This window comes from Orcinus orca, chromosome X, assembly GCF_937001465.1.
Source record: "Orcinus orca chromosome X, mOrcOrc1.1, whole genome shotgun sequence".
Taxonomy (NCBI): Eukaryota; Metazoa; Chordata; class Mammalia; order Artiodactyla; family Delphinidae; genus Orcinus; species Orcinus orca.
Window position 1 is genome coordinate 88,670,781 of NC_064580.1, and position 24,918 is coordinate 88,695,698.

The 24,918-nt window shown below is 42.6% G+C and overlaps 3 protein-coding genes and 1 non-coding gene across 5 annotated transcripts; 3 read left to right on the forward strand and 1 right to left on the reverse strand.

Annotated features, from left to right (window-relative positions):
• Positions 1-1,197: 1,197 nt before the first annotated feature.
• Positions 1,198-3,905, forward strand: RPL36A (ribosomal protein L36a). The gene is made up of 5 exons (XM_004283506.3): positions 1,198-1,308; positions 1,724-1,829; positions 2,030-2,097; positions 3,408-3,530; positions 3,830-3,905. Exons 1-5 carry the CDS (start codon positions 1,198-1,200, stop codon positions 3,848-3,850), a joined length of 429 nt encoding a protein of 142 aa, XP_004283554.1. The 3' UTR covers positions 3,851-3,905.
• Positions 3,906-5,641: 1,736 nt separating this feature from the next.
• On the reverse strand, positions 5,642-14,950 carry GLA (galactosidase alpha). Its single transcript, XM_004283505.4, has 7 exons — positions 14,526-14,950; positions 11,611-11,785; positions 10,270-10,447; positions 9,601-9,692; positions 8,011-8,172; positions 7,350-7,547; positions 5,642-6,626 (listed from the first exon to the last, which is right to left on the reverse strand). The coding sequence occupies exons 1-7, from the start codon at positions 14,732-14,734 to the stop codon at positions 6,360-6,362; spliced, it is 1,281 nt and encodes a 426-aa protein (XP_004283553.2). The 5' UTR covers positions 14,735-14,950; the 3' UTR covers positions 5,642-6,359.
• TRNAE-UUC (transfer RNA glutamic acid (anticodon UUC)) lies at positions 12,773-12,845 on the forward strand. Its single transcript has one exon. It is a non-coding gene; the product is annotated as a tRNA-Glu (tRNA).
• Positions 14,951-15,020: 70 nt separating the features above from the next.
• HNRNPH2 (heterogeneous nuclear ribonucleoprotein H2) lies at positions 15,021-20,871 on the forward strand. Of its 2 annotated transcripts, none has more exons than XM_004283503.4 (2): positions 15,021-15,177; positions 18,602-20,871. In XM_004283503.4, the coding sequence occupies exon 2, from the start codon at positions 18,655-18,657 to the stop codon at positions 20,002-20,004; it is 1,350 nt and encodes a 449-aa protein (XP_004283551.1). In that variant the 5' UTR covers positions 15,021-15,177; positions 18,602-18,654; the 3' UTR covers positions 20,005-20,871. The 2 variants fall into 2 exon arrangements, with proteins under 2 accessions (XP_004283551.1, XP_033268342.1); XM_033412451.2 differs by having other exon boundaries at positions 15,043-15,165.
• Positions 20,872-24,918: the final 4,047 nt, after the last annotated feature.

Sequence of the window (24,918 nt, forward strand, 5' to 3'; positions counted from 1 at the left end):
TGTTAAACTACCTGGGATCAAATTCCAGCTCCACAAAATAACCACTGGTGTGACTTTGGGTAAGTGAATTTAAGGCCTCTCATGCCTCAGTTTTCTCGCCTGTTAAACACTAATAAATGTACATACCACTTGGGTTGTTAGGATTAAAAGAGGTAGTATGTAAGGTAGTTAGGAAAATACCTGGCATATAATAATTGTTCAATAATTGTTAGCTATTATAATTACCAGGCCACACAATCATGTCATATAATGGTAAAGGAACCCAAGCTCTGGAGTCAGATCACCCGTGTTTGTATCCTGACTCCACTAAATACTAGCAGCATTGGGCAAATCGTTTAACACCCTATGGCCTCAATTTCCTCATCTGTAAAATGGGAATAATAGTATCACCTACCTCTTAGAATTACTGTGAGAATTTTATGGGACAATTCATTTAAAATGCTCAGTACCCTGCAGTCTTTCTCTGCTGGACTCTCTTGAAACCTAGCACATGCCTTCTGCCAGGTATGCAGGGAAGTGAAGAAATGCTGGATACTTCCTATCTTTTGGCCTGGTTATTGCTATTGTTGGAGCTGAACAATTTCATCCTCACTTTTCAGAACCTAGGTCAGCCAACTTGCTCCCTCAACAAAAGGGGGCTGTTTAATGCTGAGCACTGTTCCTTTCTGACAAAGTATTTAGTCTGTAATTATACATTTATGACATTGATTATTTGATTACTGTGTCCCTCCCCTAGAACAGTGGCCAACACAGAATAGGCATTCAATAAACATCTGTGGAATGCAACAACTAGCCATGTGATAGATAAACTAGAGCACTGGCTCCCTCCAAGCCTTCAGTGAACCAGCAGTTCACTATGAAAGATGTTGTTCCCAGTGTCCTTGAAGTAGAACGGGAATGGGATATGGAGGTGGAGGGCTCCTCCACTTGACCGACCCTAGTCCTGGCTTCCCTCGGGAGGCACACGGAGGCCAGATGGTCTGGGAAGAGCACTGCTTCCTTCACTTAACGGTGCTACGCAGCAGTATCCACCAAAAGTGATGAAGTGAGGAAAAGTTGCAAAGCTGGAGGGAGGCGGGTGGAAGTTGAAGAGAGTGGATCAGCCTCAGCCGGAGCCCTTCCTTAAGCCTGCGCGCGCGATCCTGAATCGAGTCCTCTCAGCCGCCAGAGGGCGCGGCGCACAGAGCCTTAAACTCTATGGTCGTTCCCACCGACTCCCATGAGGAAGCGCGACCAGAAACCTCCTATATACTTCCGTTTCCGGCCGGGCCTCTCTCTTTCCGTGCCGATAGCGCTCTCGCAAACATGGTAGGAGCTTGGGGTGGCGGCCAGGCAACATCCAGTTTAATCTTTACTTCCCGGTTGATGGTTCCTTCCCGGGATGCGTCCAGGCTCCTACGTGGACTCGTTGTACCAAAGAAACTCAGTGTTGCCGCGGTCGAGCCCAAAGGGGCCGGGCTTCGGGGCCAGGAACTGAAGTGATGGGGTCAAAGAGGTAGACTTAGCCAGCGGTAGAGTGAATATGTTCTCGTTTTAGTTTGGGCTCGGCGGAGGCCGCTGTATTTGAAGCACATGGGGCCGGACCACCTTCCAGTCAGCGTTGTGTGTTAGCGAGTTTGAGAGTTTAGTCCTCGTGGGATGCCTTAGCTTTAGCTGGGTCGGGTCGGGCGTTTTGTGCGGCTGGTCTGATAACACTGCGCGTTCTGAACGGTTTATTTACTAGGTGAACGTTCCTAAAACCCGCCGGACTTTCTGTAAGAAGTGCGGCAAGCACCAACCCCACAAAGTGACACAGTACAAGAAGGGCAAGGATTCTCTGTATGCCCAGGGTAAGATGGGCATACGTGATTTGGTTTTAATGCGGCATTTGTGTTATATAATACACGAGCCCAGTCCTCCCTCCCTTCCCCACTTGGGCATTGATATTTCTGCTGGAAAGCCCAAGATAAAACCGCTGAGAAGACTTCCACTTGTCGGTTGTGATTTGTTATGTTTGATAAACCCTGACAAATAATTTCCATTCTCCTAGGAAAGCGGCGTTATGACAGGAAGCAGAGTGGCTATGGTGGGCAGACTAAGCCGATTTTCCGGAAAAAGGTTTGTAGTGGTCACTGTTTGATATGCTTCCCACTTACTGTGGCAGAGACTTCCCATTTGTTTTTAGCCCACACATCTCTACAACATAGGTATGTGTTTTCATAGTTTCAGTGAAGTTATCTTAGTTACCTGCAGAGACATACATCTAGTAGGCAGTGGAGCTGGAAGTGCAATCCAGGTCTCACTCCAGTCTACAATACTGCACTGCCTCATTGTTTTATATTTTTTTGTCCTCTTTTTGAAGAGGCAAACATCAAGGAATGTGCCCTGCCTTCCTCAGGACTGAAGTTTGAGGACACCCGTAAATCCTTTTCTTCACCTTCTTCCTTATCCGTTGCCATGTCCTAACGAATCCTTAGCTCATGCTTGCAGTAAGAATTGTTCTCTTATTTTGCTTCTCAGTTCAGAAGTCTACAGTCAGTCTGCTACCTAACTCATGAAGTCTTAAAGCTCTTTAAAATAGCTATTTAGGTCTTCCACTGGCTTCCTGAATTCCCTGTTGGTCTCAGGCTGAATTTCTGAGTTTCTGTTCTACCTCAGGTGATTTGTCTACCCCCTAAAGTATACAGTGCTTGGAGCATAGCCTTCCCACGAACATAGCATTTCTTTTGGCACTTAGGTCCTCATTCAGCCTGGTTACAGAAAGTATTCAGGAGTGATTTTAGTGGTCATTTAGGTGCAATAAATGGTTTGATCACTAGGTGGTGATATGCCTTTTCACATTTGGGTAACTTGTTTAGGAGATAGGGACATTGTACTTAGGTTTCTGCTCTTTTGAGAACTTTAAAGAATAGAATTCTAACTACAGGAGCAGGCTTTAGAAGTTGAGTATTTGTGGGGAGTTAAATAATACAGTTGAATGCACATAAAACCTAGATGTAATTGTGGGTAGTCTCTGGAGAATAGATATTAAGTAGTATTTATTAACTCTTATTTAAATGGGTTGTGAAAGTTGTGTTTATTTCATAGTTGCATGGACTCAGTTGACCCATTTTTGGGTGTGTGGAATACTTAACTACGTAGAGCTGAAAGGCCAGGGTGGTGTGATGAATGCCTATTTGATAAGAAGCCCTCTAGGATGTTTGATATGAATGGAGAACTTGATTTCAATTAGATAATCTGCCACCATTTTCTCTTAAATACACTGATTTTCACATTTCTGTTTTCTCCCTATAGCTGAAAACAGATTGTCACAACTCTTAAACTTTGCAGAGCTTTGCCTTAAGTAGTACTTGACCCAACAGTCATATTTTTGAAGAAAGATTTTCTGTAGTGATTTATGAAGGCTTTGACTTAATTTTATTTTCCAGGCTAAAACTACAAAGAAGATTGTGCTGAGGCTTGAATGTGTTGAGCCGAACTGCAGATCTAAGAGAATGCTGGCTATTAAGAGATGCAAGCATTTTGAGCTGGGAGGAGATAAGAAGAGAAAGGTAGATAATTATGGGGTGGAAGGTGCAATATTTTCTCTATGGCTTTATTATGTTGAGAGAGGTGAACATTTCTGCCTACTCATTTTTGTGGCGTCAAGATCAGGGGCAATCCTCTGAAAATAACTAAACTAGATCCATAGCTCAAAGTATTTTGGTGTTGGTTTTGACATGAGTAGGAAGGGGAGAATGAGAAGACTGGCCTTAATAAAGGATGGTGATCCCTTTAGGAATAGACGCTGTTCTTGATGGTTCTATGCAAAATACAAAAACTCACCATTTTTCTTCCTGTTCTGTTACAGGGCCAAGTGATCCAGTTCTGAGCTTCATATTTTGTTTTGTTATGAAAGCAATAAACATTTGAGATTGTTTACTTCGTTTAGTTTCAATTGTTTATTTTTTTGGAAGGGAAATTAACTAGTGCCATCAATAAAATTCTCCTTGGGAAATTTATGCTTGATGGTTCTAGATACTTATTAAGGGTTGAATCTGACTGGTTGAACTCACATCAGATGCTATGATGGTCTAATTTGCACTTTAATCACTTGGGACTTCATGGGATTCCTTTTGTTAAAAAGCAAAGGCTGTTATTGGTTATCATGGGACATAAGTAGAGACCTGAATTCAGGGCAAATAGAATGAGATCAGTAACAATTACATCCATAGTGAACATGAGGTTCACCAGGAGTGAAATAATTTGTCTCAAATAATGTTTACTACTAAAGTCACTGTATGAGGAATTTCAACCCGGTTCTCTAGGCATAGCATACTATATTATATATGTCATTAGACTTATTTTCATGCCCCCTAAGCATTTTTATATACTTCCTCACATTTTAAAGTAGATATAAATTATTTTCATCATGTTGAAATAATTGCAAAGGATAGAATTTCCAGTGAAATTCCCCAATGGAACCTATGGGGGATAACTGTCCATTTTGTAAAATGCCTAATAGTTGGAATCCTCTTTGTATGCTATTGTATGCTTCATTCTTGTGCTGCAAAACTCTGGATGTGAAGCAAATAAGCTACACATTTTGGTGACTGGAAGCACATCTCAATGAGAGCAGTTTTCTTCCAAGTTTCTGTGGTTGAATTGTCTGGATTTACCAATTCTATTCCAATTTTTATTAACTGACAATGCTTAGCCCTCCAATTTTATTGAAAATAATTGGTAATCACCTGACAGGCAAAGGGATTGTTACAACAACATGCACTTTGTATTTTGAGTGGGCCTTTTGTGCCCTGTTAGCTTTTGTACTGTCCTGCATTCTGGATGGGTGAGATGAATACACCCTTTTTTGCTTATGTGGGAGAAGGGTGACAGTACAAGGGGAGGTGGGGAAGGAGCAGGCCTGAAGCACTGACTGCAGGTTGGTCCTCAGGTAAACCAATTGGAGGAAAAGCAAGGAATTAGAGTATCTGGAAATTGCCTCAGTAACTCATTCCTCCATATGCCAGTTTGAAGTTCATTGCTTCATCATGGAACCTCAAGAGATAAGGCAATTCATCTTAAAGTGGAGGGGGTCTTCTGGCCAGAGGTTCAGTATTTTAGGTCATAATGTATCAACTATTGTTGGTGAAAGTAAGCCAATTGCATTTGTTGGATCTAGACTGCAAACAACTTGGATTTGGAAACCTAGGTGGTATGTTTCTTGGCAAGATTCTTCCATAAAAATTCAGTAATGTCTGTTGGGTTGCCTCTAAATTGTCCATTTATGAAGGTTATTCCTGTTGGGGTATTCTTTTGCCCTTCAACTGAGGAAGTAGTTTTTATCTTTAGGCCAAGATAATTAGTGCCATCCAATTATTAATACCTCAGTAGGTGGCAGTGTAAGGGTTAAAAGCCTGGGTTTAAATCCTGGCTGTAATTTACAGTGAATAAATACCTACATCAGGGTTGTTGGGAGGATAAAAATGAGTCACTACACCATATGCGTCTAGAATAGTGCCTGGCACATAGTTCCAATACAGGCAACAGATATTGCGGGTTTGGTTCCAATAAAGGTAGTCACCAAATTTTTGGTTTTTGCATATAAAACTTATGTTCAAACTATACTGTAATCTATTAAAGTTTGCGATAGCATTATGTCTAAAAAAACAATGTATACACATTAATTTAAAAATACTTTATTGCTAGCCATCATCTAAGCCTTCAGAGAAACAATTTTTTTTTGCAGTGGTAACATTGCAATCACCATGATAAATATAATAATAATGAAAAAGTTTGAAATATTGCAGGAATTACCAAAATGTGACACAGAGACAAAATGAACAAATGCTGTTGGAAAAATAGGGCCAAACAGACTTGTGATACACGCAGGGTTGCCACAAACCTTCAATTTGTAAAAAAACCCCAAAACCAAAGAAACCCCACAGTATTTGTGAAGTGCAATGACATGAGGTATGTCTGTAAATTATTATTTTACTTATTATATTATTAAGCTATTATTTTCTCAGCAGTTTACATTAGGTTCAAAGGCTTTTCCCCAAAAATGTTCTCCAGATAGCTTTAGAAGTGGTAATCATCACAAAGCTCAAGTGTAGGGGGCTCCCCTGGTGGCGCAGTGGTTGAGAGTCCGCCTGCCGATGCAGGGGACACGGGTTCGTGCCCCGGGCCGGGAAGATCCCACATGCCTGCGCGTCCGGAGCCTGTGCTCGGCAACGGGAGAGGCCACAGCAGTGAGAAGCCCGCGTACAGCAACAACAACAAAAAAGCTCAAGTGTAGAAACTTTTACTCAAAGAAATAAGAACAGCTGAAGGTGGACAAAAGTGGGGTAGTCACTTTGGCAACAAAATAATACATTTTAAAGGAAGCATTTTAATGCAGTCTAGCTTGCTCTTTCTAGCCTAAGCAAAACAGTACCTGTGGGATTTACTTGAGTTTTTAAACTTGAAGTCCATTCATAAAACCCAAGCTTCCTCTTCACAGGGAGGAGCTGCGTGATCAGACAGTCAGGATTACAGGCCAGTCCTTGACCCAGGGAAGTAACAGAGATTGTGTAAGAACGAGGTCCACCAATCTCCTGCAGGTTTACCATAGCCACAGCCCAGGCTAAGTTAGAGAGAGGGCGTTCCCACACCTCAAAGTTGTCCTCCTGAAAAGTAAGCCAAGAAAATAGGTGTGATAGCTTGGTAACTAGCAATAAGCTGCCTTGTTAGTTGTGGCATTAAGTCTTATAATCAGAACTATCGAGCACTTCTAGGAAAAATTAGCACAAGGGAGCCTCATTACTGATTATGATATCAAGATTAAAAAAAACATTCTCAAAAGATCAGTGCAGATCCTCCAATGTAACAGATTTAGGTGCAAGACAGACTTGGTACTTGGATATTAAACCATCTTAAAATACACACCCCAGGCTTCCCTGGTAGCGTAGTGGTTAAGAATCCGCCTGCCAATGCAGGGGACACGGGTTCGAGCCCTGGCCCGGGAAGATCCTACATGCCATGGAGCAACTAAGCCCATGTGCCACAACTACTGAGCCTGAGCTCTAGAGCCCGTGAGCCACAACTACTGAGCCCGCGTGCCACAACTACTGAAGCCCACGTGCCTAGAGCTCGTGTTCCACAACAAGAGAAGCCACTAAAATGAGAAGCCCACACACCGCACCGAAGAGTAACCCCCGCTCGCCGCAAATAGAGAAAGCCACGCACAGCAACAAAGAACCAAAGCAGCCAAAAATAAATAAATTAATTAAATAACTTTATAAAAAAATACACACCCCAAATAAACATTTGGATGAATTGTAAACTAAAAGGCAGGAGAAGATGTTCCTGGCCAATTCCTAGTTTGTCCCATAGAACATTATTTACTGTACCTTTCTAAGCCGGTACCCCTGCTTGCCCAAGGGGTCCTGGTTGATGGCAATTACATCCTTATCCTGAAGAAGGGCTTTGGCTTCAAGGCAGATGTGTCGGAGGTCATTGGACATGAGTAATGGAGCTGCCATGATAGCCCAGAGGGCCATCTGAGTTATTTGCTGATCCCGGCTGAGGCCAAAGTTGCCAATCACCAACTGGGACAAAGAATGAAGAATTCAAGTGAGGGACTTCCCTGGTGGCACAGTGGTTAAGACTCCACACTCCCAACGCCGGGGGCCTGGGTTCGATCCCTTGTCAGGGAACTAGATCCCATATGCATGTCACAACTAAGGAGCCAGCCTGCCACAACTAAGGAGCCAGCCTGCCACAACTAAGGAGCCTGCAAGCCGCAACTAAGGAGCCCACCTGCTGCAACTAAGACCTGGCTCAACCAAATAAATAATAAATAGATTTTTAAAAAAAGAATTCAAGTGAGATAAGACAAAACATTCTTAAAGTTGCCTAGACATACAGACAAGTCACCTTCCAGGGCACCCTGCTCTGAGTACTCTCACATAAAGCCTGCTCCCAGGAACTTCTCCCTTCTGATTTATCTTGAGTGTCAAGTAGGAAACAGGTCCACTGCAGGAGCTTGAACAGGAGGGCTCAGTTTCTTACCATATCTGGATCATTCCAACCTCCTGGTCCTGCGACAGGAACAATGCTCTCCTGGTTAGAAGTTGTCCAGTCCAAGATACTCCTTATACTTTGCCAAGAATCATAAACATCAGCAAAATTTCTCCAGTGATTGCAGTACTCTCGGATTTCTGTGTAATTGGGCTGTGAAAACAGAGATAACTCCTCTGTTTACTTTCTACTAATATTCTTGTGATAGGAAAACAATCATGTTTAAAAAAGGCTCTCGTAGCCTCTTTAGTTTACAGATTAAAGGTCTCCATGAGGAGAGCTAAATCCTTATTATAATGGAATTTCGTTGTAAGAAGTTTGCTTCAGAAGTAGGCTATATAACTTAAAATCTTACTTAAAATGGCTTTAACACTGTTCTTGCTGGAAATTTACCAAACGGTAACTAGGTACAGTAGTCCCCCCTTATCTGCGGGAGATACATTCCAAGACTCCCAGTGGTTGCCTGAAACCGCGGATAGTACCAAACTGTATATATACTACATTTTTTCCTCTACAGGTATTAACCAGTGGGTAGCGTACACAGCATGCATACGCTGGACAAAAGGATGATTCACGTCCCAGGCGGGATGGAGTGGGATGGTGCGAGATTTTATCATGCTACTCAGAATGGTGTGCAATTTAAAACTTATGAATTGTTTATTTGTGGAATTTTCCATTTAATATTTTCAGATTGCAGTTGACTGTGGGTAACTGAAACTGCAGAAAGCAAAACCATGGATGGGGGGACTACTGTACTGGGATTATGGAAGATTTTAATTTTTGTCACACTTCACTGTATTTTCAAACTTTTCCAAAATGAACATGTATTTCCTTTTATAATCAGAAATAAATACAACGATCTCCTAATATAATATTGTAAATCAACTATACTTCAATAAAAAAATAACTAAAATGATTTTAATAAGTAAAACCTGCAAATTACACAGGACTTAGCAAGCATATGATAAGGCAATTTGAATCCTAGGCATATAATTTGTTGAAGGAATGAATAAAAGTTTGTAGATAGGCAGGTGGGATATCTGAGGTTTAAGATGTTGAGAAAGAGGTGAGAGAATTTTGCAGAGATTAGAAGGAGACAACAGGGATTCATTCCATAAATAATTATTCAACACTTACCATATGGTAGGGATACAGTGATAAAGTCAGACAAGGTCCCTGCCCTCCTGGAGCTTACATTCTAATGGAGGAGACAGACAATAGGCAAATCAACAAATAATTCCATATAGTGCTAAGCCCTTAGAAGGAAACTGAATAGGTTAACATGATAATGAAGTGGGCTGATTCAGGATATAGTTTGTAGATAGTACTAAGAGGATTGCTGGTGGATAGGTTGGGAACCGAGAGACAAAAGGAAGAATCAAAGATGACTGGCTTCCCAATTGATGGTAGCTTAGTCTCCAATTATAGCAGTGGGGATGGTGAGAAGTGGGTGGATCCTGGGAGAGATGGTAGGATGAGAGTGTTAAGTAAGGTTGGGCTTTGACAGGGACCTTCGTCTCCTTTGTTCTTGAGTTCTGAAAATCAGCAAGGCTCTATTGGATTCTGTGCTCACTAGCTCACCTTAAAAATGGGCCACATATAAAGGGGCCACTCACAGGAGTACACAATGCTTCTGCCAGTCCTGTTCAGGGCCAAGGACATGTGCTTATAACCTGTATGAGAAAACAATGTGTAAAATAAGGGAAAGAAGGGAATTTCCAGCTGGGGCTGTATATTTTTAAAAGAGGCTGCCTGGAAGGGCCATGTTTATATTTTAAACCAGCAGCAGAGACAGGTGACTGCTCTGTGCTTACACTGTGCGTAGTACTGCACAGACTGCTGGGATTGTTCCAAGGAGACAGTGTGGGATGGTGCATATATTGAGGAGAGGCAGGAATGAAGATGCTCCTCTCTCTGTGACTGTTTGACATTCTGGATGCTTTTCCAAGTGATGGATGGAGAGTTACAATTACTATTTGTAATTAACTCAGAGCCCTCTTGAATTAAAAGTGCATGGTATTAGCTGTGGTTAGGCACATGTGGATTTTACATGCGTGAATGAACAAATGCATGGACAAACTGCAAGAAGAGAAGAGGCAGGAGCTCTGGCACATTGAGAATAATTATTTCCAGTATTGTGACTGGGTATTTCCAACGTTAGGATTAGTACTTTGGATGCTCAGCTACCTTGGCCTCAAAGTTCTGCCCTTTGCTCATGGCTAACTAATAAATCTTTTGAATGAAACATACCATCTGCCAAATGTTTTATACTGTCACAGTAACAACCGTCAAATTTTAGCAGATCTACTCCCCAGTCAGCAAAGGTCTTGGCATCAATGTCATAGTATCCAAAACTCCCAGGGAAGCCTGCACAGGTTTTATTTCCAACATCTGCATAAATCCCTAGCTTGAGTCCTTTGCTATGGACCTGAAATGAGAGAAGAGTCACCTCAGTAGAAGGGCAATCATGAAGTAGAGAGAACCACTCCAGGCTGGAGGCAGAGACCAGTACACTTCACCAGGTACTGGGGGGCTTTGCCCCCATCCCAAAACCCCCAAAATTATCCAGATGAGTTTGTTGGAAGATAAAGAGCAAAGTCTCCAATTCTGCTGAGTTCAAACTATACATGTAACTATAGCATAGAACTGAAGGGAAAGTTTTCAGTTGCTCTAATCTTCCTCTGATGGGATCTTTTTTTGTTATAAATTTATTTATTTTTGGCTGTGTTGGGTCTTTGTTGCTGTGCGTGGGCTTTCTCTAGTTGTGGCGAGCAGGGGCTACTCTTTGTTGTGGTGTGCGGGCTCTGATGGGATCTTAAAAGTTACCTTTTCAGGTCAATGATAGATTTATCTGGACAAAGACTCTCCTTAACCAAACCTTAGGCCCCTCTGAAACCTCTTCTCACGTAGGCCTCTACCTTGGTCTTCCGTGTCCAGTTTTAGCAAGAATCCTGTGAAGTCATCTCCCCACCTTTTGATATCTGATCAAATTCCTTATGCCCCACCCTTGATGTCCAAGTCCTCAGCCTGCCTTTAGCAAGAATTCCCCTCCTCCTGATGTCTCATCTTAGTAATTTTCCATCCACTGACCCCCACAATCTGCTCATTGGCTATAAAACCCCACTCCTCTTTGGTGTATTTGGGACTGAGCTTGGCTCTTCCCCCCATTGCAGTAGTACTGAATTGTACTCAGTATCACTCTTCACTACCTTTAACTAGTGTCCAGCTCTATTACTCTTTAACAATCTCCAGAATATATCCCTTCTATCTTCTAAAACTCTAGTTTATAGTACCACTGTGATAGCTGCTCAAAGCTTATATGGAAATACATGCACACATGTCAAGAACCAAGTTCCTTTTTCCTCCTAGAGAATTCACCTGTTTCCACAAAAGGAGAACTCCTTCAAGATGGGCCTCAAGAACTATTGCAAAACATAGATCTGCTGATGGGATGAAAATTCCACCTGATTAGCCTTAGAATCCATTGTTTGGATAACAGCAGCTATTTTACTTTCTAAGTGTTTCTGAGCAAGCTTAGGTACAGAAGTGCTTATAGTCTCCTGAATGAAAAAGAATTATCTATAAACTCACATAATTAGCGAGGCGGCGGATCCCACCAGGAAAGCGTTTAGGGTCTGCCTGAAGTCTGCCTTCTGAATCTCTTTCGGGAGCCATCCAACAGTCATCAATGCAGAGGTACTCATAGCCTACATCCTTCCAGCCATCTGAGGCCATGATCTCAGCTATCTGCAGAAAGAGCTTCTCACTGAAAGAGAAATTCCAAGAATCATTACAATTCATTAAACAAATGCTTGGGTACTCCTATTTGTTAAGCATCTTGGGGTTTTGCAATTTATTTTTCAACCCAGTAATAATTTGGCAGTAATCACAACCAATGCAAGGTAAACTGGACTAGGCCCTTTTTCTTCTCACTCCTTTCCCCTCTACCCTAAGAACGCCAAACAATTAAAAGAGGAATGAGAAATACATGAAATTGAAAAGGCTATTAGAATTAAGAAGACAGTTTACTAAAGTAAAACTACAAAGTTAACATAATCAACAGCTTCTTTAGATATCAGCAATGACCTATTCGGAGAAAAAGACACCATTCACAAGAGAAACCAAAAAAGCAACAGATAAAACCTAAAATACCTAGAGGTAATTTTAAAATTATGTGCAGGGCTCATCTGAATAAAACTATGATGTTCCCAAATTATTTGGATAAATGGAGAGACATTCTTTTACTCTTGAATAGGAAAACTCAATACTAAAAAAAAGGTAATTCTCCCTATACACTTCTAGACATTTAATAAAACCCTGGACAAATCCCCAAAGGACTTTTTAAGGAACTTCGCAACATGACTCAAAAAGTTCACCTCAAAGATTAAACCGGTGAACAGTCTACAAAATGTAAATGAAGCTAGTGTAGTACCATTAGCATTAGAATACACAGATCAATGGAATCAAAGAGAAAGTTCAGAAAGAGATCCTTCCAGCCATTTGATACCATGAAATTTAGTATATATTAAATGTAGTACTGCTTACAGGAGAATAAAGTCCAGATGGATTAAAGATTTAAATACTTTAAAAACACATAAAAATACTAGTACAAAATATACATGACTATGTTATCTTCAGGTAGGAAAGAACCTTCTCTGCATGATGCCGGAGCCAGAAATAATAAAGGAAAAACCTGATGTTTGACACATAAATATCAAAACCAAAATACAGCAAGAACCACTGTATTGGGAATTCCCTGGTGGTCCAGTGGTTAGGACTCCACACTTTCACTGCTGAGGGCCCAGGTTCAATCCCTGGTCAGGGAACTAAGATCCCACAAGCCGTGCAGCATGGCTTAAAAAAAAAAAAAGAAGAACCACTGTATTCACAACATATGATAGACCAAAAACAAAGAAAAACCAAAACGTAAACAAACAAAAAGAACCCCAAACATACCAGATGGAAAATAGGGAACTAACAAATTGCAGAAAAGAAACCATGCAAAGAGTCAATTTAACTTTTAAAGCTCTTATTTAAAGGCACTCACTCTTTAATTTAGAAAGGGTACTTAGTTTGCCCAAGATCACCTGGCTAAGTAATAATAAGCTAGAATTTGAACCCAGGCAGGTAGACTTCAGTCTTGTGGTTAACTGCTCACAACATAAACGTGATCTCATTTTTATTGAAAATCACTTTAAAAGAAATCTGTTTTTATTTACATAGAAAAAAATTGAAAGGTCATATATTAACATTTTAACCATGATTATTTCTGGGTGGTGGAATGAGGGGAATCTTTATTTTTATTATACTCTTCTTTACCGTCTACAATTTTTGCCATGATCATGCATTAATTATACAATCAGATACAAAAATAAGACAACCACCACTTAGGAAAAAAGGAAGAGACAAAAAAAGAAATATGTGATGGCCATAATTTACCCCAGGGTCACGATGGATGGATTTAGTCTGAAACTTAGCAAGCCAATTAATTGTCATGTTTGACCAACATCCTGACTTCATCTGTAAAGACATTCATAGGAATAACTTATGGCCACTGGGATGTTACCATGACCGCTGCTTACAGAGGGGCCTTTGCAACAAGGGTGTCTTTATTATGTTTTAAACAATATCTATCAGTGATTCTTAACTGTTTCTAGGTCACGGATCCCTTTGAGAATGTGAACAAAGCTCAAGATCCTCTCTTCAGAAAAACATACATACTCATATTTGCAGATTTGCATTAATTTTCCCATGGATTCCAGGTTAAGAACATTTCTTCTATATGCCTAATTGAGGAGTCTGGTACTGCATTGTACTTTGTCCTTTAAATGGGTTATCTAATTGAAAGCCAACCTGTGTGAGATAAGAACTATTTTACCTAACCTCAGAGTCGTTCCCTGAGATGAGTTGTTTTCCCAATTTACAGACGAGGGATGTGTGGGTCAGAAAGGATCAATACCTGTCTTATCCACCTTCCACAGATAAAGATCCTCCACTTCAACCTTCCAAGCACATGCCATACCCAAGGGCTACGGGGTGGGGAGATCTCAGAGACTCCGTGGTCACTCTAAATTCCCTCCAGTTACAGCCAAGGAACCCGTGACCCCAAAAGGGGAAGAAACGGCACTCGTCTTAGTCCTCTGTCTCTCCTACTCACCACAGCTGTCCTCACTGCTAGTACCCGGCAGAGACAGAGCAGCAGCTCTCAATAAGGGTCTGAACGGAACTGGATGGTAAATGGAGAAAGTCCTTAGTTGGATGATCAAGCAGAGAGAGGTGGAGAAGCAGAGGTCGCTGGCCGGACTCCCACGCCAAGAGGGGTCACATGGAGAGAATTTAGGACTAGTCCCCATCCAGGGCAGTCTGCTGGGGATAAAAAAGCAGCAGCAACAGGGGAGCTCTCCCTCGGGCTCAAATTTTTTCGCTGAGACCCTCCACCCCTCCAAACACAGCCAGAAAAATACACGGAAAGACGAAGGGAAGCGGGTACCCAATATCGCTGATACCTGACACAGGAATCCGGCTCTTCTTGGCAGTTCACGTTGCACATGAAGCGCTCCCAGTGCAGCCAGCCCATGGTAGGGGTCATCGCCAAGCCATTGTCGAGGGCCCGGGCCCCAGGGAGCCCCCAGAGAAACAGGGCCAGGAAGCAAAAGGCCAGCACGCAGCCCAGCCGCCGGACTCTGCTCACCAGCTTCACCGTCGCTGTCATCATGCAGCACAGATTTCCACGAGTCACCTGGGCTTTTAAATTTAACCTTAAGAGCTAAAAAGGCAGAGGCGGCCCGGGGAACCCGCTTTCGTCCTCATCACCAATCACCGGTGAGTTATTAAGCCCTGACCCGATTGTTTCTCCGGCAACTGGGACGGTTATCACCAGAGGCGGACCAATGACCAGTCATAGAAGACGCGACGCCACCAACCACTCTCTCTCTTTCTGGATATCGACCCGCCCTATTTTCGTACCAGAAGGAAGTGCGGCACTTTAATAATCCCGAGTTAGAGCCGAGCGGTGCTCACGTGACCCAGATCTCACATGACGTAGATCCTCACGTGACCAAACGCTTACGTGAGCAGAAGTAGTTCTGGTCGTCGTCTACCGTCTCGCTATAAGCCGTTTGAGGGAAGAAAGAGGAAAATTATCCGGTATCGTTAGAGGTTGGTGTGTGGGTGGGAAACGGGGACCCGGGGGTGGTGATGATGCAGACCAAAGCGGGGTCCGCGGGCCGCCTCCGCCTTTTTCGTTCCCTGCTTTCCCCTCCCCCGCACCCCCCTCCCCCCATCTCAGTGCCGGGAAGCCGCCTTTGCTGCGCCTGGTGGGGAAATGGTGGACGCTCGTGACTGTGTCTGTGTTTTTTGTATATCTATCTGTCTGGGCGGGTCTCAAAGGACCCTTAAGAGAAACCGTAAGCTGGAAAGCATTTGAAAACCACGTCCCTGGATTAGGAAAAACAGATCTTGAGTCCAGTGGCCTGAATGCTGGTCCGTCCATTCAGGCACCCAGTCTCCAGTGCCTGATTGTCTGTCTGTCTGTCTGTAGGGGGAGGCACATCTAGGCAAATGCTGCGTGCCTGACCGAGGCGCCCGATGAATTTTTTTTTACTGAATTAAATATTTAAATAACGTTTATTTTTCGGCTTATAACAATCTACGTGTTCAATTTTGGACTTTGGAAAAATAATAGTATGCTATAAATTTTAAAAAATACACGTAATTCATCACTCGGAGATAACTACTCAGCATTTTGGTCTGTAAAACATCTGTATATAACACACACATAAATGCACAAATTCTTAACTCACAAATGGAATCCTGGTTCCTACTTCAGGCAACAGAGTCCTCGTGGCCTTCCCAGGAGACACAGTGATGAAGCAGAACCTCCCTGCCACCACAGAGGGGATGTTAAGGCCTAGAGGGCTGCAGGGACATTAAATGGGATGGGTCGTCCAAGAGATAAGGCAAGCAAAAACCAGGGCGTTAATCTGTCACTCAGACCTAAAAAGGTCTATAGGAAGACTGTTATCACTGCACGTGCAGTGTTCTAGGTACATAATAGGCAATTAGTGAATGTTGACTTGAATCCTCAGTGTAGTTTTAGGGCAGTTAGTACACTTTGTACTTTCTTTCCAAGAGGCCCAGTGTTCCCAGACCATGTCAGATAAGCCAGGCACATACAAAATTTGAAAATTTTATCAAATTTGCTATACTAAATCCCAGAAAAGTAAACATTTAAATTTGTTTTCTGTTATTTTTTTGCTGAAATAAAAGTGATTACTCTGTAGAAAATTAAGAATGCACAAAAAATTGAAAAAGAAAGTTGAGAAAGCTATAAACCTACCACCTAGAGTAGCCACTATTAACATGTGACATATTCCCCATGCATGTACTTTTGTAACATTGTCTTTTTAATTCCAATTACAGTGACTTTTAAAAATTAAACTATTTAGAAGTATATAGGATAAACAGTGAAATTCCACTACACTCTTCCTACCTGCCAGTGTTCATTTTCTCAGAAAACAACTTAAATGCTTCCAGAACTTCTGTGAATTTGCATACATATATATGTGCCTGCTTATATTTTAAAATAAGCAGGATCATACTCTACATGTTCCTTCATTTAATATATTTTGGAAATCTTCCTAGGTCAGGGCAGATTTTTTTTTAAACAGCTGCACAGCATTCTGTTTTAAGGATAAAATATAATTCACTCAGCCATCCCCCTATTGATGGATAATAAGGTTTCTAATTTTCTGCCATTGCTAACAGTGTGGCAGTGAACATTTGTGAGTATTTCTGTTGACCAGGTTCATGAAAGGAATTCTAGCATGATCAAAGGATATGTGAACATATATCTTTTTCATAGTTGAGATTATAAAACAGTTATGATCTTGGGTCACTTAAGATTACAGCATAAGTAATTTCTCATGTTATTAGTTTTATAATTTTTAAAGTGTGTAATATTTTATCTTTCTTAGTAAAATACCTTTCAAAGAATATATAGCTCCATAAATCTTTGTCTGAATTTCAGATCCTCTCCTTAGGGCACATAACTGGAAGTGGGTTTACTGTATCAAAAGGTGCGATACATATTTCCAAATTGCTTTCCAGAGATACTGTATGAACTTTCACTCCTCTGGGAGTATATTAGTTTGTGAACCCTGAATATCAGTATTGACTTATCCTCCCTGCTTAACTTCACTATGTTGATGGGTGAAAAATGGCAGTTAATTCTGGTTTTAACTTGTATTTCTGATGACTGATGAGGTTTGAACATTTCCCAGACTCTTCTCCTGTATCTTCACATCTGTATTGCTGGTATATTTAATCTGTTAACCAAGTCCCACAGAGTCCACTGCTTTGAATGTGTAGATCATATCTTTCCTCCCCCCTTTTTTTAAACTGCTGTTGCCTTAGGTGAATCCCTTAACATATCTCTAAGAGACAGAGTTCTAACTGCTCTTGCTAGTGTCACCCCAATCCCCTCTGTGACTGCCACACTGTTGCCATGGTGATCTTTCTGAAAGGTTCTGATTACTTCACTCTCCTCCCCTCACTTTCCTTCTTTTTCCTCCCTTCACTTCCCTCTCCTCACTTTTCTCCCCTCAGTCTCCTGTTTAAAACCCTTAAAATGTCCTTAGCCTTTGTCTGTCTCAAAAGAACTCCTGGATCGATCTCTACCTAGTCAGCCTTATCTCTTGCCTTGCCTCCTTCTATTTTATGCTCCATCATAATTTTAAGAATTTGGAGATCCCTGAACCAGGTAGTCCTTTCATTTAACCATTCTATACTGATAGAATTGACCAACCAGTCCCTGCTTTATAACACCCTTTCACCCTGCACAGAATTATGTCATAGCAGGGATAATGTTTATTTGCCCTTTTTGTCTTTAGTAAAGATGTACAGTGCCTCTGTAGGACCATAAGCCCTTTCTGGGCTTATTGAACCTTGTATGCCAGAGCCAAGTACTGGACCTGGCAACTGAAAAATGTAAAATGAAGGTGTGAATGCTCTATAATGTCTTTTTTCCACTTACCTCTTTGGCCTTAATATTTCCGTGATTTTATTAATTTGTATGAGTTTTTTAATATAATGAGGATAGTATTTGTTGTAGGTATCTTCTGAAGTGTATTGTTTGTCTTTTATGTTTAATCTTTTGATGTAACGAAGTTTTTCATTTTTATGTAATCAGATATAACCATCTTTCTTGACGTCTTCCACTTGCCATTCACTTTGTATATCTTTTCATCTTTTGTATATCTTTTCTGACTATGTGTTTATATATGATCAATGTGGAAAACTTAGAACATACAGAAATGGCCAAAGAAAACATTCTCTGAAACAGAAAGCTCCCATAATCTCACCGTACAGAAATAGCCACCATTAATGGTATCCAGCACATAATAAGTATCAAATAAATAGTTGTTGAATGAATGACTTAGAAATTTGGTGAAGTCTTTTTGTTTATACAGATGCCTTACAAAAAAGCTATCAGCGTAATTGAGCTTTCTGTTAATAGTTTGGTTTTTTCTCTTACTGTATTGTGAACATTTTTCCATGACAATTAGTCTTAATTTTTTTTCAGCTACACCGAAATTACACTGAACCGAGCCTGCCAGCAAGAGCCCAACAGTCACCATGATGCTGAGCACAGAAGGCAGGGAGGGGTTCGTGGTGAAGGTCAGGGGCCTGCCCTGGTCCTGCTCAGCTGATGAAGTGATGCGCTTCTTCTCCGATTGCAAAATCCAAAATGGCACATCAGGTATTCGTTTCATCTACACCAGAGAAGGCAGACCAAGTGGTGAAGCGTTTGTCGAACTTGAGTCCGAAGATGAAGTGAAATTGGCTCTGAAGAAGGACAGAGAAACCATGGGACACAGATACGTTGAAGTGTTCAAGTCCAACAGTGTTGAAATGGATTGGGTGTTGAAGCATACAGGTCCAAATAGTCCTGATACTGCCAATGATGGCTTCGTCCGGCTTAGAGGACTCCCATTTGGCTGTAGCAAGGAAGAGATTGTTCAGTTCTTTTCTGGGTTGGAAATTGTGCCAAATGGGATGACACTGCCGGTGGACTTTCAGGGGCGGAGCACAGGGGAGGCCTTTGTGCAGTTTGCTTCACAGGAGATAGCTGAAAAGGCCTTAAAGAAACACAAGGAAAGAATAGGGCACAGGTACATTGAAATCTTCAAGAGTAGCCGAGCTGAAGTGCGAACCCACTACGATCCCCCTCGAAAGCTCATGGCTATGCAGCGGCCGGGTCCCTATGATAGGCCAGGGGCTGGCAGGGGGTATAATAGCATTGGCAGAGGGGCTGGGTTTGAAAGGATGAGGCGGGGTGCCTATGGTGGAGGGTATGGAGGCTATGATGACTATGGTGGCTATAATGATGGGTATGGCTTTGGGTCTGATAGATTTGGAAGAGACCTCAATTACTGTTTTTCAGGAATGTCTGATCATAGATATGGAGATGGTGGGTCCAGTTTTCAGAGCACCACAGGGCACTGTGTACACATGAGGGGATTACCTTACAGAGCCACTGAGAATGATATTTACAATTTTTTCTCACCTCTTAACCCCATGAGAGTACACATTGAAATTGGACCCGATGGCAGAGTTACTGGTGAGGCAGATGTTGAATTTGCTACTCATGAAGATGCTGTGGCAGCTATGGCAAAAGACAAAGCTAACATGCAACACAGATACGTGGAGCTCTTCTTGAATTCTACCGCAGGCACAAGTGGGGGTGCTTATGATCACAGCTACGTAGAGCTCTTTTTGAATTCTACAGCAGGGGCAAGTGGTGGTGCTTATGGTAGCCAAATGATGGGAGGGATGGGCATATCCAACCAGTCTAGTTACGGAGGTCCTGCTAGCCAGCAGCTGAGTGGTGGTTACGGAGGTGGTTATGGTGGTCAGAGCAGTATGAGTGGATATGACCAAGTTCTGCAGGAAAACTCCAGTGACTATCAATCAAACCTCGCTTAGAGAAGGAGTACTAAACAGCAACAAATAACAGCCGTGCATTTATGGGAGTTGACTAGAATAGGAATGATGTCAGGCATATCCAGTATGATTGGTAGATGGGAAATATCGTTGATTCTGATCACTCTTGGTCAGCTAGCTTCCTTTTCTTTTTCCTCCCTCCCTCCCTCCCTCCCTCCCTCTTTCTTTCTTTCTTTCTTTCTTCCTTCCTTTCTTCCTTTTGCTTTCTCCTTTTTTTTTAAGAAAACAAACAAAAATTAAGTTTAACGGTTTTGCATTACAGGCTTGTGATTCATGCTTACTGTAAAGTGGAAGTCAAGATTGTTTTAAAACTTCAAGCTCAGTAATTTTGAACACTGAAACATTCACCTAGGATGTAATAACAAAGTTCAGTATTGACCATAACTGTTAAAACAACTTTCAGCTTTCCTCAAGTTAGTTATGTTGTAGGAGTGTACCTAAGCAGTAAGCGTATTTAGGTTAAAGCAATTTCACTTATGTTAAATGTTGCTCTTATACCACAATACACTGAAAACTTTGGATGCATGTTGAGAAACATGCTTTTCTGTAAAACTCAAATATAGGAGCTGTGTCTACGATTTAAAGTGAAAACATTTGGCATGTTTGTTAATTCTAGCTTTTCGGTTTAATATCCTATAAGGCACGTGAGTGTACACTTTTACTTTTTTTTAAAAAAAACGCTCTGGGACAATTTTGAGATGTAATACCAATACTTAGGAGTTTGGTCATGTCGTTTGTATGAAATTCTGAGGCTTTGGTTTAAATCTTTCCTTGTATTGTGATTTCCATTAGATGTATTGTACTAAGTGAAACTTGTTAAATAAACCTTCCTTTTGAAAACTGGAAAAATCTTGTATAGCTTGATTTTTATTATGTTCTATCATATGAGCCATTTCTTTTATACAGTCCTGTGCTGATGAAATTTAAATTGTTTTTAATTATTATAAATATACCTTAGCATCTTTATAATACATTATTGCACATATCATTAATTATTTCTAAGATATATTCCTAGAAGTGGAATTGCTTAGTCAAAGGTCCATACATTTTTAAGTCTTCTGATTTGTATTGCCAGAAAGATTATGGTACTTTGTGTTTCCACTAGGAGTGTATTTTTTAAAAAAAATTTCCCCCATAGCCTGCTCAATGAAACACATTATTCTGCTTGATCTTGGCCTGTTTGTTAGTTGACAAGTGGCATCCCGTTATTATTTTAATTTGTGTTCCTTAGATTAATATTAAGATGGAGCATTTTTCTGTTTTTTTTCTACGTTTATCCTCACCACATCCACAGGACTATTGAGCTACTCTGGAGACATTGTACTTTATCAAGACAGCACGCTCCAAAATCCAAAGAAGTAAAGGCAAATAAATAATCCTCTTCCTTTCATTTAACCATAAGTTAGAAGATCTAAGACAGCTTTATATGTTTAAAAGAAGTAGGCCTATGTTATAGAAATAATTCAGTTTCCTCCATGAATTCATTAATAGTCTCTAAACACTATTCAAGGTTTTTCAGGGGGCATTTAAAGCTTGTTTTGTTTTCTTTGTTTTTTGTTTTTTTTGTGGTAGGTGGGCCTCTCACTGCTGTGGCCTTTCCCGTTGCGGAGCACAGGCTCCGGACGCGCAGGCTCAGCGGCCATGGCTCACGGGCCCAGCCGCGCCGCGGCATGCGGGATCTTCCCGGACCAGGGCACGAACCCGTGTCCCCTACATCGGCAGGCAGACTCTCAACCACTGTGCCACCAGGGAAGCCCTAAAGCTTGTTTTAAACCAATGGTTCTCAGACTTTAGTGTGCACTGGAATCATCTATGGGGCTTGTTAAAACATTGATTACTGGGGCCCACTCCTAGAGTTTCTGAAATTCAGTAGTTCGGGGGTGGTGCTTGAGAATCTGCTGATTCTGCAGGTCTCAAGACCATGTTTTGTGATCCATCATAGTTCTCTAATGGCTACAGGCCTATAAACCCTGAAATGGCAACTCTAAGAAGCCACTTCCTTCATGATCCCCGATTGCCCCTTACTTTCCTGTAACAAGTAGTTTAAGCTTTCTATGAAAGTATAAATTGCATTTGACTATTTATAATACCTTGCGCCTCCCATGAGAACTTTGAAAACATGACATCTGGGATTATCTTACACTTCCGCCCATATCATGGTGGCCATTAACAACTCTCAATGACCTTCAGATCTGGACGCCCTCAGGTCAGTACCAGATGCACCTGAACTTTAATAGATCTTTTTGTAGATCTCGTGACTAGCCTGGAAATCCTTGGTCTCTTCAGAGCTTGAGGCCCAGAGAAACGCTCTGAGAAGGGAAGCAAATACCAAATTGGTAGTACCTGACTCCATTTTATTCACGGACACTTTTTTTTTTTTTTTTGCGGCACACGGGCCTCTCACTGTTGTGTCCTCTCCCGTTGCAGAGCACAGGCTCCGGATGCGCAGGCTCAGCGGCCATGGCTCACGGGCCCAGCTGCTCCCCGGCATGTGGGATCTTCCCGGAGCGGGGCACGAACCTGTGTCCCCTGCATCGGCAGGCGGACTCTCAACCTCTGCGCCACCAGGGAAGCCCCTCAAGGACACTTTTTATTGAAAACCATTCATGCTGAGGATACAGTGGGTGGTGATTTGAGATTCATTGATGACTTCTAATTTCTGTCACAGCTGCCAAGAGAGCAAGACATCCATTTCAACTCATGTCATACTGAGCCAGTCATTTACCTTGCCCTCCTAAGGCCTTCAGGAGGGCTTTTGCAGAGGGTTCACAAGTAGGTGTTTTTGCTTTCCAGGCTGCTCAGTTAATTTTCCAGAACATTCTCTTAGTGTAAGCAAAGATTCTCCAGTTAGCCACTAGATGTCACCAAACCCCGGGAAAGGATTGGCTGAGCCTGGCCATCAATGGTGTTTGCTTCCTCTGTGCTGGAGAAGAAAACTCAGAGGGGCTCAGGGAAGCAGTTAAAAGAGAGAGACCCTGGAGAAGGCCAGCGGTTAGCACTAGAGGTGTGAAAAGGGATAGCAGTACCTGTGGGGACAGCAGCACAGATGCTCGTGTACACACACACACACACACACACACACACACACACACACACCACCTCTAACTCTCTTAAATCTAACACTAACACTACCCGGGAGAGTTTGCTGGGAGGTAAAGTGGGCAACCCACCCATACCCTGCAACCAAGTCAGGATTCATTTTAGACTGCCCCCTTAGGCTACTTGGCAGAATCAGGCCGAAAGTTTGCAGTGACAACAATCATGGCCTAAGGGAGTCTCCACTGATAGCTTATGCCAGTGGGAACCGCTCCTGGACCAGCAATCAGCAGACCTGGGAACTTGTTAGAAATGCAAGTTCTCTGGCCCCATCCCAGACTGACTGAATCAGAAACTCTGGGGGTTGGTCCCAAAATCTGTGTTTTAACAAGCCCTACGGGTGATTCTGATGCTCAGAACCACTGGTTTATGTATGGATTCCTTATTCACCCATTCATTTATTTCTACATTTATTCATCCAACCATAAAGGAGGTCAGTAAGCCAGAGACAATCCTATCTGTAAACATGGCACATCTTTTGTACCTTGACAGCCCGTACCCCCCACCCCTCGAATTGATATGAAAATGCACTGCAAGTTCATTTACAAATCAAGGTCCTTTTCCTTCAGTGAAAATGCCTAATCTGTCAGCAAAAATGAAGATTTCTCCAAGCTGGGCCTTGAGCACTGTTGCAAAACAGCTGCTGATGGAATGAAATTCCACTTGCTGTGCCTGATACAGGCTGGGACTGTCACAAGGGCCATTTCACAACCTGCTCCCACACTGACCAAAATTCAGTCTTGTGAATACAAAACACGCACGTCTATGGGGTCACCAGTTTAGCGTGGTGCAAGACCCCATTTGGGAGGTGAGGGGGTTAGGCTGTGCCTGGAGTCTGTCTGTGGAAGGACTTTTTCCAAGAGTCCTTTTTCTCCCTCCCTCTCTGCCTCCCTCCCTCCTTCACACAAGACTCGTTTCTCATGCACGCATGTCATTACTTCAGAGATGAGGAAACTCGTCTCAGGGAGGGTAGGAATCAACCCTGCCTTTGGGAAAGAAGCAGAATGCTGGAGAGTGGAGGAAATGACGTCTGGCCAGGGAAAGAGAAGGAAATGTCTCAGATCCTCAGGGGATGGTGGAAGGGTACCCGTGCCCTGATACATGAGGGAGGAGGGTGGCGCTGACCAGCGCTGGGTCGAGCTCTTCTATCGCTCCCCAGACCGAAGTTCCCTTTCCCCACTGCTAGCCCACGAGTGTCGGGGAGAGGGTCAGGTAGGGGCGCCTCAGGAGGACGGAGAAAGAATTTGATAAGAATTCATTATTCCCTCTCCCCTCCCGCTTTCCAGAGACCCTCGACCCTCCCACTCTCCGTCTCCCGCGTATTTCCTTTCCCAAGCAGGATGGGGAAGGAGCCTGGCAATGGCCACCCTGGGACAGGCCGCGGCTGAGGGGGCGTGGTTAGCGTGGTGACTGATGCCCGTGGCTTCCGGGAGGAAGGGGTTTCCGGAGTCCCTGCCCAGCTCGGAGAGGGGAGACACCTACTTTGGTAAACACCCAGGGCGTGCTAAGTCTGGCCCCTGTAGGTGAAAAAAATTAATCAATAGTCAATTTAAGAAAGAAATGGAATTTTTTTTTTTTTTTTTTGCGGTACGCGGGACTCTCACTGTTGTGGCCTCTCCCCTTGCGGAGCACAGGCTCTGGACGCGCAGGCTCAGCGGCCATGGCTCACGGGCCCAGCCGCTCCGCTACATGTGGGATCTTCCCAGACCGGGGCACGAACCCGTGTGCCCTGCATCGGCAGGCGGACTCTCAACCACTGCGCCACCAGGGAAGTCCAGAAATGGAAATTTTTATTCAAGC